The following is a 14,434-nucleotide window of genomic DNA, read 5'->3' as shown; positions in this document are numbered from 1 at the left end:
AAGATAGAAGTGCTAAGAGGAATAATAGGAGCAATGAAATGTTAATGACTGATACCATGTACACTGAATATGTCTCATGGTTATGGCTGAGGGTTTGAATGGTGAGACCCTAGAATGTTAGCTCCTTGAAGGCAGGGTCTGTGTGTCTTCCATATCTCTATCCTCAGTGCCTAGAATGCTACATATATCATGACAGTAATATATGCCATTGTAAGAAATTAATAAATATTTTTTGACTAGAAGGGGAGAGGCAGTTGTAACTGGATTTTCAAAAGTTTTAAACCCAGGAAGGATAAAAATTAACACAATTGATAAACATTTGTGGAACAGATGAGTAAACATTCCATCTCAGGTTGAAGAATTTCTCGTTTATTCTGTTGGTAATGGGGCACTGAAAATGCTTGCTTTTAAATTTGGGTATAATGTGTTTTGAAAGAGTGTTTTAGGAAGGATAGTACATGCAAGGGAAGTATTGTGAAATAGTGTTTTAGGAAGATTAAGAGAAATTGTAGCACAAAAGTCCAAATAGGTAGTATATCATGAAAGCCCAGAATAAAAAGGTGGCTTAGGAGATATTCATTAAAAAAATAAATAAATAAACCTCATTGTAGGTATGATGGAGAGAGAAGGAAAGGGAGAATCAAAGATGATCCCAGTTTATAAATCCGGTTGACCTGGATTATTATAGTACTATCTGCAATATTAGAAATATTAACAAGTAGGGTGGGATGTGATCCAGAGGCATAAGAGGAAGAGATGAAGGGTATATGAAGAGTTTGGCTTTACATATGATGGATTTTAGATGATGATAAGAAAGCCAAATGAAGGCTTTCGGCAGGTATTTGAAGATTCAGGATCCAAAGTACAGAACTGAGTTTAAGGCTGAGAATGTTCATTTGGAAATTGATCATTCAAAAGGGATAGGCCGGGCGCGGTGGCTCACGCCTGTAATCCTAGCACTCTGGGAGGCCGAGGCGGGTGGATCGCTCAAGGTCAGGAGTTCGAGACCAGCCTGAGCAATGAGCGAGACCCCGTCTCTACTAAAAATAGAAAAAAAAAAAATTATGGACAACTAAAAATATATATATAGAAAAATTAGCCGGGCATAGTGGCGCATGCCTGTAGTTCCAGCTACTCGGGAGGCTGAGGCAGGAGGATCGCTTGAGCCCAGGAGTTTGAGGTTGCTGTGAGCTAGGCTGACGCCACGGCACTCACTCTAGCCTGGGCAACAAAGTGAGACTCTGTCTCAGAAAAAAAAAAAAAAAGGGGACAGAGTCATAAACTAAATGAACAGTCCAAGGAAAAGAGCATAAAATGGGAACATGGAATGAAGGGCAGGCACTTTCATTTTATTCAAACAGAGTGGGAAGAAGTGATAGATTATAGAAAGAGAGGCCTAAAGTTGATATCAGTAAATCCCAGAGAGGTGAAGTGGTTAACAGGATCAGATGCTGTATAGCAGGAACAGACAAAATATAGCCTGTGGACCATCCTATGTTTTTGTAAATAAAGTTTATTTGAACACAGCTTCTTCCATTTGTTTACATATTGACTGACTGCTTTTGTGTAAGGTAGTAGAGGTAAGTAGTTGGTATGGAGAGTGATTGGCCCACAGTTACCTAAAATATTTATCATCTGGCCCTTTAGAGGGAAAGTTTGCTGACCTCTTCTGTAGAGATCTAGGAAATGAAGACCAAGAGGGCAGCCATTATATTTTATGATTAGGGTGCCTTTAATTACCTGAAAGGTTCAGTTTTAGCCTGTAAACAAATGTTTGCTGAGAACCTGCTGTGTACCTGGCTTTCAGTTTTGCTGTTGTGGTCAAGAGGCTAGATTGAAAGAGATTAATTAGTGAGTGAGTAAATGGTAAGGAGTAAAGGTAATAATGCAAATTTTTCCTTTGTGAATATGGAAAAAAATGAGTGGTAGTTTAACAAGTATATGAGGAAGAGATTTTTAAGTACAGAGAAAATATGAAAAGAAAATTGTTACAGAGTTTCTCTGAGAGAGGCAGAGTGTGTTGCCATTATAGGAATTAATGGTCTAAGACTTGAACGCAGGGAGTACACAGGCCTCATTACAGGAAATGAATAGAATTGTTTGTGGAATTAAGTTAAGAATAGTAATTGCTCACACAGCTGTTTTTAAATAGCAAATTGTGTTAGGTAATCAGCAAAAATCCACTCAAATGTACTTGATAGTTATGCAGAAACTGCTTTATTGGTACTGACTTATGATCCTAATGGGTACTATAAAAACAAACAAACAAAAAAACCTTTGTATGCAGTTTTCATGTTGGTACAGTATTGTCTGTTTTTTGTTTAATGTGTAAGTGCAGTTGTAATGTTTTCCTATTCTTTTTCTAATCACCAAACCCAAATATAACTGTCTTGTTCAAGAAGAGCAGCAGCATGAACTTCACGAGCTCACAGAGCAATGAGGTGTGATCTCACTGAAGGAAGGAGTATCTATTTTATTGTTTTTCTTCCTGCCTAGACAAAAATGCAGTGTTTTATTGTATGGTTGGATTTAGGTCTACTAATTTATGCATTTTCTGTTTGTTCCATCTGTATTTTGTTTGTACCTCCATTCTTTGTTTTGGCTTTGGATTTTCTCAGAACTCCATTTTAATCTATTAGCTGGCTTTTTAGCAGTGCCTCTCCCCCCACCCCTGTGGTTTCTCTAAGAATGTTAATATACATCATTAACTTTTCACAGTCTATTTAGAGTTAACTATGCCACCTCACGTAAAATGCAGAACTCTTTCGACCTTACAGGTCTGTTTACTATATAGGTCTATTAGCTGCATTCCTTTATGTTGTAGTTGTCATATGTATTACATACATCTAAATCCAATGTAACTCCTATGAGAGAAAATTATTTTTGGTTTAAGCAGCTCTGTGTGTTAAAGACATTAAAAGGAAAAATGGTCTTTTTATTTAGTATATGTGATGCTCTTCTTAAGGATCCAGACAGGTTTCCCTCTGACAACAATTGCTTTCAGCCTGATGAACTTCTTTTATAATAGTATTTCTTGTACTGAAGTTATGCTGGCAGCATAATTCTTAATTTTCTTTTATTTGAGAATGTTGTCATTTTACCTTCTTTCTTGAAGGATATTTTTGCCCAGCATAGAATTCTGGTTAATAATTATTTTCCCCTCTTCTACCTCCCACCCCCAAGCACTTTAAAGATATTTTTCACATCTGCTGGCATTCATAGTTTCTGAAGACAAGTCTGTAGTTATTTGAGTCATTGTTCCTCTGTATGTAATGTGGCTCTTTCTGGCCCTTTTCAAGGTTTTCTGTTTGTTTTTGGTTGTCAGAAGCGTGACTATGATGTGCCTAGATATAGTTTCCTTTGTGTTTATCCTGTTTGGAGCTCACTGTGTAAAGTCTTTAATTGGTAAATTAGTGTCTTTTGCTACATTTGTATTTTTTTGGCTTTTATTTCTTACTACCCTATTCTCTTTGTTCTCTCATTATACCTGTGTTAGACTTAATATCTTCCCTTAGTTCTCCGAGGCCCTGTTCATTAATCTTTTTTCTCTTTTTATCAGTTGGATTTCTGTTGATTTGTCATCAGATTCACTTACTCTTTCCCCTCTCATCTCCATTCTCTCTCAAGACCTTTCAGGAAAAATTTTTTTTAAATTTCAAGTATTTTAATTTTTTTAATGTTTTCTTTTTCCCTTTGAGATTTCTAATCTTTTTATTCATTATGAGCACATATTCTATACTTCACAGAGCACAGTTGCACTATCTGCTTTAATGACCTTGTCTGAAAAGCCCAACATTTGTGTCATCTTGAGATTGGCCTTTGTTGATTATCTTTTCCTTTGATATTGAATCACCTAATACTGTCAAGAAATTTTAGATAACCTGAATGTTACATGTGGAAATTTGGGTTCATTGCATGTTCTTCCAGCGAGTTTTGATTTCTTTGCTTTAATGAGCCATTACTTCTGGTTAGAGTCAAAGTGAAAATTCTCTTCCCTGAGGTTGGTAGCTACTCGCATCTCAAATATGATTCTTTTAGCCTCAGGTGTAAAAACTGCCTTGGTCTTTCCCTGTGAATGTGTGCTACAGGGCTCAGCCAAAGACTTGGACAAAGATAGACCAAAAATTTGGGGCTCCTCTTTTCTTTCTCCCTCCCTTTTGGGATTCTGTCCTCACTCTCTGCTAAGTGTGGTTGTCTTGGTTCGGTCCTCTTCCTTTAGGCCAGACGGTGGGTTTTCTATTGGAGTTTTAGTTGCAGGTTACGGCTGCTTGCCTGTAGAACAAAGGACAAAGCTTTCAGAAAGAGCAACTCATCCATTCTGGCCTCTTCCAAGTTTATATTTCCATCCAAAATCAGCCTGTTTTTGTTCACTTGCCAGAGCCTTTATGAGAGAGAGAGAGAGAGAGAAGGGTGGGGGATTCTCTCCTACTTCCAGGATTTGTAGTAGCTATTTGTAAGAGAAGGAATAGTAGGAGATAGGGTCATAGAGGTGAGAGGCAGAACCTGTAGAACACATTGTAGACCATTGGATTTAATTCTGAATGAGATGGGAAGCCATTGGTAGATTTTTGAGCACAGGATTGACATGATTTGATTGGTTTTTAAAAGACACTCTAGCTCCTGTGTAGAGAAGGCAGACTGTAGGAAGGGCAAGAAGAAGGGAGCCCATTTAGGAGACTATTGTAGTAATCCAGGTCAGAGATGATTTGATTATGTTAAAAATACCTTGTCATAGTCAGATTTTGAAAATGTTTACAAGATAAAGCTAATGAGATTGTACCATTGAGAGACTGAGAAGGGAAAATTTTTGGTGAGATTCATCAAGAGTTGAAGAGAGCTTGCTTGCTTGCTTTCTTTCTTTGTTTCTTTCTTTCTCTTTTTTTTTTTTTTTTTTGTTTAGAATTGACTATGTTTTTAGTGTTTGTGTGGAAGAAAACACTGGCATTGGTGTTTAGGTGCAGGGCTTTGGTATTTAGACTGAGTGTTCTACTTCTCATGTACAGTGGGAGGCCCTTTCTTGTTTTCAGAAACTTGACAGCTAGTTTAGGGGAGATTTAGAGATGGCTCAAAAGGTTTTTTCGGAGTTGGAATGTCCCTTCAGACAGAACAAATCCTGAAGATACCAGGTCACTAGACAATTCCCAATGGAGAGTTCCCAAGTTGCCCTCTGGGAACTTATTAATTTCAATTTCTGGCCATCAGGCGGTTTCTGTTTTTCTTAAAAAGATAAACTTGGCATTTCCTTTTGGCCCTATACTGTTATTCCTTTAACACATTGTCAGACCAAAAAAACAGAAACTCTTGCTTGGGGCCACAGTGTTTTATTATGAAAATTGGATAAAAACTTCGAGTGTAATTTAAAGGTAAACTTAAATAGAAAAACAAAATTTATTGACTTCTATTCATTTAATCCACATTTTTAGAATTAAATTGTCAATATTAATTGTAACAATAAGAACATCAACAAGTAAGGTTTTATATATGCTTCACAGGGCCCCAGGTGAGCTAAATACAGCTCTCATGGTAGTTAATGTGCTAAATTACTGGATTTTCCTGTGTAGTTGTATCTTTACAGAGCATTTATATCAGAATGATGTGGCCAGTAACAATAATATAGCAAAATCTCTGTTTGAAAGTTATTTTCAAAATTAGCCATTTTCTTGATGAAAGTAGTCATATGTTCATTACCTTATTCTATTTACTTTGGCACTAAAGACTTTATTGCAACATCTCCACTTGTAAATCTTTGTTTTCAACAATGCCAAACAAAAATTATGATTGAATTTTAAAAGATGACTTGAAAGGTGATTCCTTCTAATCTTTTTATTGGACTTACTTTCTTACACGGATGTTTTTTGTGACTGTTTTATTTGACATTTCATTGCACAGAATCTCAATTATTTTTAAGTGTAGAAAAAACTGTAACCAGTGTTATATACTTCATATGAGGCAGTATGTCTTAACTTTTCTTAAATTCCCTTATAGTTTTAATATTTTCCTAGTTTTTCCCTTTTATTTGTTTTTCATGAATGTGTAGCATAGTAAAGAGCTTATTACTATATTCTAATTGATCCTATTTCACAGTGAATTTCTGGAAAAACACATTGGTAGACTTATTTCATAGGTATCTAAAATCTGAAGAATACAATAAAAATATTGGTGGTGGGTTTTTAGATGTATAATAATTTACAATTGATTGCAGCCTTTATGTCATATGGAATATCATTACTCTGCAAATAAAACTGTATAAAGAAACTATTGCAGATAGACACATTCATAGCTTTGGTTATCTGATATAGTTATCTCCAGTCAGATTTCTTTCATCAGATAGTTTATTGAATCCCCCTACAGCAGATGGCAGTCCTGCAAAGTATATTATCTTTCCCTTATTTTATGACAGTGCTGGGATTTGATATTTTTGGAGTACATTTTACTTGCTAGAATAAAAAACTTGATTTCAGTGCTACTAAAGGCAGAGAGAGAAAGAGGGAGAGAGGAAGGGAGGGATGGAGGCAGGGTGTGTGTGCAATTCTCTGTGCTCTCCCTCCCAACTTTATATATGTCCCTTTTCCACAGGGATAAACTCTCATGTGTGATACCTAAGCAGTATGGCCATATTGACTTGCTTTTCTTACCACCTGTGCTGTAGGGATAGCCTAACTACTGCTCTCCTCTCTCTATTCTTTGTATCTCCCTGTTTCTTCTTTTCATTTTTCTTAGCTCTCAAGATTCTCCACTACTACCTGAAATATTTTCCCAATTCCAGTCTTGCTTCTTACTTTAGTCTTAGTTCAGGGTGACAGGGTATTTGGTGATAGGTCTGATAGTGGCAGGTGGGAAGAGAAGGAATTGGTCTTCATGTAAGCAGCTTCATTCCTTATTCTCCCCTTTTACCTCCAGACAGGTCTTGTCTGAGAATCACCAAACCTTGACTGATGCCTTTCATATTCATACTCAGTGTTAATACTCTTTGTTTCTGGGGCCCACATGGGGGGAAAACAGGTATTTAGGGTGTAGAACATTCACTCACCCCCCAAAATCTGTTTCTAGTTTTTGCTAGTGGATTAAAACCTAGAGAAGCCTGTAGGACTTTGTGCTAGCATGATAAAGGGGAAGGGGTGGGATAGATAGAGGCTGTGAGATAGTTTTTTGATTGACTCCAGAAAGAGAGTACTCTCAGTCAGAAACAAATGGTGGTGGCAGTGGAGCATAAGAAAGTAGACTAACATCTGTGTTCCTCATAGAAAAGGGAGTAATACCAGATGTCAGACGTGGCCAAGAAGTTTACCTGTTCCTCCAAGAGTCTTACCCTCTGACACCTTGAAAATTTGGTTTCCACCTTGTATTCCTTCTCCAAGGTCCCAGACTCTTAGGGAACTGCCTGTGTATGTAGTAATTTATGATTTGCTGTTAGTTACTTTTCCTATTAAATGTTTTTACAAAAGAAGGAGGCACATTGCTTTCATTAAATTCACGAACCATTGTTTTTAGATACAACTTCTAAAATTTAATGCTCTTTACTGGAAAATGTTAAAGAAGATAGCATGATTTTTAAAATGGGCACATGGAATCAAAATATATATTGGATTATATGTAATTGGTTCCATTCATAAAAGTAGGTACTAAGAGATTCTGTATATAAAAGATTAAAAGGGTCTTAAAGTCTCTATATTAGTTAAATTGTTGATTATCCCATTTAATCCCGTTGAATAGAAATAGAATAGATTAATTTATAAGAAAGTCAAACAAGACTCAAAGTGTTTCTACAACATTTAACTATTACTAAATGTTAGATTACATCTACCATTTTAGTTTGTGAATCCAGGAACTAACTTATCTACAGTTGTTGAATTGGCATGTATATACTAGAAATGTGAATGAAAGAAAATATATGGGAATGATAGTTCAGACATACCAGAAGTGTTTTTCCGTTCATCACTATATTGTAATTATGGTGTATTTTCTTACCAATAAATAGTTTTCCAGATTTTGATCAATTTGTATATCTGTATTAAGAAATTTGTCTTCTGTGGGTAATTTCTTTTTCTGCTTACCTTGGTCTCATGGCTGTAGCTTTGGAAGGTTTATTATTCCTGTCATATTTCTGTGTTTGTACAGCTATTGTCTTCAGTTGAAAGGAGTTATTGATGCTAAAAGATGACTCTTGCCTTTGTCAGTGCCAGCCACGACCTTTTACTCAGAGCCTGGATATGTTAACAATAAAACTACAGAGCTCTGAGTTTAAAACCTAGTCAGATCCTTGTCATTTCTATAACATTCTTTCAGCCCCCTGCCATGTCCAGTATCAGTGGTATGTAGTACTCTTTAGCTGGTGGCTCAGTCACCTCATTAATTACTATCTTATTTAATTAATCTGTGCTTTTCCTTCATTTTATGGAAGGAATTAGAGTCACTTGATGAAAATTGAATATGTAGTTTCACAGAATTTCATGTATCTCTTTTAAATTTTGCCTGAGATGTTATCTGTAGCTGACACCTATCTTTTGTATATTTTCTGTTACAAATGTATTTAAGATGTACGTAAGCTCCATATTTATTAATCATTTGATGTAAGAAAATTTAGTCATAAAAATAAATTGTGGTTTATTTTCATGAGGGCAGGATTCATCAAAATAAGTTTCCATTATGTTCACTGAAAGTATGCTTTTTCTTTTGTATACAACTCTTCATAAAATTATTTACAGTTTTATATGTTGTTATGTATTAGTGGATTTTGTAGGTTAATAGTTGCCTTTGTCCTGAATTGGGTCTCGTAGGAACCCTGTCTGCTATTCAGCAGTGTTCATTATAAATAAAAATGCTTGGAAAATAGATCACGGTTAACTGACGATACTGGAGAGATGGTAACAAAGTGTGTTTTTATATATTTGGAACTTTAATAAGAATTTTCCAAGAATGAACAAAATACGGGGTATTTTTATACATACTCTGTTTTCAAAGCTTCTGTATCACTTGAAACTGTGCTTGGAATGTTGTCTATACTAGGTACCCATCTTTGCTGTTAACTCTTTTAAAAAAGTTTTTAAAATATACATTAATCACTTGACACAGGAAATAAAGATTCACAAAAAGAATAAATTAGGGCCCTAATAACTGGAATAGTATTTAGTAATTCAGCTTTGGAAACTGATTCCCCCCCACCTTTCATGTTTTTGTCACCTATTGCTTCAATTGGCAATTCTACCCCTGTAAAAGAACCTTGGGAGTCATGGCAAGTTATTGGAGAATTATTGGCATTTAATTTATTGTATACCACATTCTCACCTAAATCACAGAGGACTTGCAGAAATATTTTGAAATAAAGAGAAGTTCTAAACTTTGCCATTGTAACATTTAGGCCATTCTCATGCAAGAATGAAACAAAGAAGTTGACTATCATAAGTTATAGAAAGAAACTCAGGGGGTTGGGAAAGTATGACCTCCTAGGAGTCAAGAATGAAAAAGATTGCAGTCTCGAAAGCAGAAAAGTATAAATGGCTGGATTGAGAGAGGTCCACCTCGTTCAGCTTCTTCTGGGGACTTAATGGGAGGTGAAAATAGGGGAGCCCAAGCATCAGAAGGTACATTAAGGATCACAATAAATTTTTTTGTTAATAATGGTTACTGATCCTTTCTCACTTTGTATTTTCGTTTACAACTTTCATAAAAGGGGATCTGCTTATTTAGAATCAGATTGTGTGTAATTTTAGAAGGGATTGAAGTGTTACTCACAGAATGACTAGGGTTAGTTGTTATGTTGTTATGTCATTTTGATTAGTTTTGATATAACTAATGTTGATTTGATATGGTTTAGTTGAATGTCTTCAGTTAAGAATATTTAATCACTGCTCAGATGGAAACCAATTTTATTAAATTGAATGGTAGTTTGACTTGCTTCATTTTCTAGGGTTTATTCATAAGAGTTAAATTCTTCATGTTTTCACGTAGGCAGTACTAAACCAGAGAGAGTTTGTGGTTCATTTACTCCTAGAAGTAGGAATGCAATAGGGACAGACACAGAGAGACCTAGATTATGCCCTATTCTAAAGTCTCCAAAGAAATATTCTGGTTTTAAAATTCCATAATGTATATAAGGCATTGTATGGGGATTAATGGAGCAGTGATTGATGAAGATACTCTGAAGTAATTTATTTTCTTCAGATTTCTGAGGCAAGGATTGATATTTACCTGGTTCCATGAAAATACAAATATCATTTGCTGAGTTGTACTCACTGCTGTACCATACCAAAAAAAAATTCACTAAAGTGTCTTTGGATTTATATCGTCTTTCACTCTTTCCTATTCCTAGGTATGGATGAACGAGGAGGTACGACATCTTGGGGAACAAGTGGTCAACCAAGCCCCTCCTATGATTCATCTAGAGTAAGTTTGCTTATCAAGCCTTGATTAAAACTGTAAAGATAATTTGGCAGAACAAGTAATTTCTTTGATATATGGACTCTATTTCATTAAGAGAAATGAAGATTAACTTATTTTCATGAAAATAGAATAAAATAGCATACCCAGTACCTAGTTGATTTAATTATTTTTATGAATTGTCCTACTTTAGGGGTTTATTATATTTTCTACGCTTAAAGAACTATACTTGATGTTATTTCTGCACCTGGACTGCCTACAGTACTCTTTACTAAAGAGCTTGGAATGCCTCACTAGGTGCTCTCCATACTTATCTGGCCATTTATTCTTGTGTTGTTTGCTTTGAGAGACGACAGTGGCTTTCAAAGCACCGGCTTCCAGCCTCCCCTCCCCCATCCTTGCTTCAGCAGTCATCAGCCCTTTACATCAGGAACTCAATTGCCCTGTCTCTTGGAAGCGTATCAAAACAGACATAACAGATGACAATTGCTTGGTCGACAATTAAGACAAAATAGGACCAACCTAATGTTCTACACACTGAAAGGTCACAAGGTTAGAGCTTTTTCCAGCAAAAAACAAAAAAGCACAAAAACTTCATAAAATGAGACTGGGAGATGAAAAATTAGATCAAATCATTGCAATAAAATTAAATACTGTGCTCTCAGACTCCCTGGTAAACTGGTGAGGTTAAGAGATACTTTTCCAAGAGACTAGTCTTTAAATGAATAATGAATTATTTCTTATTTCTCTCCGAATTAACCTAGAGAAAACAGACCAAGCAGAAAATGTATGAGTACTTAACCCTAGAAGCAAATTGACTTAAGAAGTGGAAAGAAAACTGAATATGTGATTGGAGCTCAGTCTCAGAATAGATTGCACTGTTGTGCATTGAAAAATTCTGAGTTAAAGTGTTATACTTTTTAAAATATGGGGTTTTGCCATTGTATTTGTCTGTAGCCTATGTTTAATTTATTTTAAATACTTTGGAAAGACCTGGGATAGTCATGTGGAATCCAGAAAGATGTCTAAAAAAACTGTTAAACATGGGTTTTTGTGTTTCACTTTTGGGATTCAGTGGTTGAGAAAGCAGCACTGTCATGTAAAGAGCCCTGTGCTGAGTATCTCAAAACTTGGATTTCACCCTGTCAACTCCACTATGAACTAGTGATTTAATCTTGGACACGTTATTTTATCTTGGAGGTAGTTTAACTGATGTTCAAATTTCCTTCCACTTTTAAAAGTTTCTAATTCTCTGATAATATTGTGAATATGAGAGGTAGGTTTCCTGTTTAGATTTGGAAGTAGGAGTTTTGTGTAGTGTGAGACTCATAGTACAATTTATTAATATTGGATTATTTTCTTTCAGAGGATTGTAATAACATGTTATTTCTTAGAATGCATTAAATGGTGTACCTTGTATTTACTTCTTTTTCATACTTGCAAGTTTTTTCTACTTGAATACTACATAGGATTTTATAAGACAAGAACATAATAATATAGCCAAGCACTTATGTAATTTATAATCTGGAAATTAAATTTGCCTCTAGAGCTGGAATCTAAAGCATATCTTGCTTTCCTTTTTGTTACTTTATCTATAGGTCAAATGTGAAATGCTATTTTTTTACTTAGTTTATTTTTTGGAGTGTATATTGTATGCAGTGAAAAGTTAAAGTAATTCTGTAGTAAACTAGGTTTCTATTTGAAAAACCCAGGTTAGTGGTTTTTAATCAGTGAGCTCAGTGGCTCATGCCTATAATCCCACACTTTGGGAGGCTAAGGGGGGTGGATCGCTTGAGTCCAGGAGTTTGAGACTGCAGTGAGCTATGATCTTCCCACTGTACTCTATCCAGCCTGGGTAATAGGGTCAGACTCTGTCAAAAAAAAAAAAAAAAAAAAACAGATTTGGCCAGATGCGGTGGCTCATGCCTGTAATCCTAGCACTGTGGGAGGCCGAGGCGGGCGGATCTTTTGCGCTCAGGAGTTGAAGACCAACCTGAGCAAGAGTCAGACCCCGTCTCTATTAAAAAAAAAAAAAAAAAAGAAAGAAAGAAATTAGCTGGACAACTAAAAATATATATATAAAAAATTAGCTGGGCATGGTGGGCGCATGCCTGTAGTCCCAGCTACTCGGGAGGCTGAGGCAATAGGATTGCTTGAGCCCAGGAGTTTGAGGTTGCTGTGAGCTAGGCTGACGCCACGGCACTCTAGCCCGGACAACAGTGTAAGACTCTGTTTCAAAAACAAAAAACAAAAAAACCCAGATTAATATCTAAATACTCCCAGTTTGCCGTAGAGCCACATATATATTCCCTGCCTGTCTGCTGAGAAATCATATAAAGTGGAGATTCAATGCTACCCTTCTTTATTTTTGTTCCCATTGAAATCCACTCTTCCACTGATTTTGCTCCTTCTATCCTAATCACAGTCTGAATCTAAAAAGTTATGGTGAACAAGTTATTTTTTTTTTTTTTATAAAACTCTGAACCTAATTTCAAACTATTTCTTCCCTTAATTCTTTCCACCAGTGAGACATTTATGGTTATCTTTGAAGCCTCCCTCAGAACTCCTTCATAGGAAAATTATCAATTTCTAGGGTTTCATCATTAAATACCATTTACCATCTTGACCATTTTTTCATAAGTATAATCATAAATGGATATAATTTTTTGTTCATATGAATCTCTGTTGATCAAAGTATTCCATTCTCCTATTTCAGTATGTTAAGGTTCTTAAATTCCTGACTGTTTTGGTACATTGAGGTTCGTAAATTCAGAAGTAAATATTGGTGTTGGCCACAAACCAGTTTTGACTCATTGTTATTAAAATAATTGTTTTTTTTGGAGGCAGGGTCTCAATTTAAGGCAATTTAAACTTTAATGAAATTGCAGACACTTTTTGTAGAAATCATGTGATTGAAATTTATTTAGACTTTATCATATTTTATAAATTTTATATTTCCATCATAGTAAATTGCATTGTTTAAAAATAATTTTATTTTCAGTAACATCACTAAATAGGAAATTTTTTTATTTTACTTTTTATAAAAGTTGAAAATATTAGGCCATAAAAAAGGTATTAGAAAACCGTAAAATGGGAAGTTTGGTGGAGATAGAAAATATATGCTTTTAATTTACATGGATTAAACTAACTGAGCTACTATTCTCTCCCTTTCCTATTCCTGCTCAAAAGTGTAAAGAAGAATTTTTTGTAGTAATGTAAAACCATATTTGGTACATGAACCCTGTTAATATGGTATATTATCATACATGTTACTGTGCAGGAGTGGCTACACAACATCATTTAGGTTGAACTTAATATTTATTTAACAGCTTTTCAAGGGAAGGTTTTGCTCTGTACACTTGTATGTCCTGACTTTAAATCAAATTCTAACTAAGATACCATTCTGCTATAGTAGCCCTTGATGTGTAAGTGAGCTCCACCTGAGTCATGTAGTTAGAGGCCGCAGTCTTTTAATTTCTGTGTCAGTCTTATGCCCATTCTCTCAGAATTAGGAAAAGTCACTCCAGCATATCTCCAGTCTGGTGTGTCTGCCCTGTTTTTACCAAATCCACCAGAAAAGTAGCCTCACCGTGTAGATGTGACTGAGTTTCTGATTATCAGAACCATCTACAGCAAACCATTCAGTGAGGGAGTTTTATGCTAGGTAGACACAAAAATAGATACTATACCTAATAGTGCTTATAGAAGAAATGGTAGACGTGGTCAGCGTTCTTAGGAAGTGTCAATTTGAGATAATGTTTGAGACACTCAGAAGGAGGGAACGCTGTTGATGGTTTGTTCCCACAGACCTTTGTTAGAGTCCCGGTTTCTACAATCTTGACCTTTTGCTCAGGTATATAGAACACAAGCACACATACGAACAGAAAGAAGCATCGTGATATGAATAGCACTTCCATTTTTAGAAATTTATGGAAGTGGTGATCAAGGAAAAGCACTAGAAACTTAAAGGAGCAATTAAAATCTCAGGTAGTTTAGACATGGTAAGAGGTATGGTTTAATGAGTTTGTCCCTCCTTCATTTTTTACTCTTTACTGCG

At 35.5% G+C, this 14,434-nt stretch overlaps 1 protein-coding gene across 13 annotated transcripts in view; it reads left to right on the top strand.

Annotated features, from left to right (window-relative positions):
* The window catches only part of TCF12 (transcription factor 12), a 350,504-nt gene that overhangs the window by 121,679 nt on the left and 214,391 nt on the right, over window positions 1-14,434 (top strand). For all 13 annotated transcript variants that reach the window (XM_069483559.1, XM_069483534.1, XM_069483565.1 and 10 more), the window contains one exon: window positions 10,310-10,383. In XM_069483559.1, coding sequence (XP_069339660.1) covers window positions 10,310-10,383 — 74 coding nt within the window. The remainder of the gene's footprint in view (window positions 1-10,309; window positions 10,384-14,434) is intronic.

This window comes from Eulemur rufifrons, chromosome 2 (genome assembly GCF_041146395.1).
Source record: "Eulemur rufifrons isolate Redbay chromosome 2, OSU_ERuf_1, whole genome shotgun sequence".
Lineage (NCBI taxonomy): Eukaryota > Metazoa > Chordata > Mammalia > Primates > Lemuridae > Eulemur > Eulemur rufifrons.
This window is presented reverse-complemented; position numbering and strand designations above follow the sequence as displayed.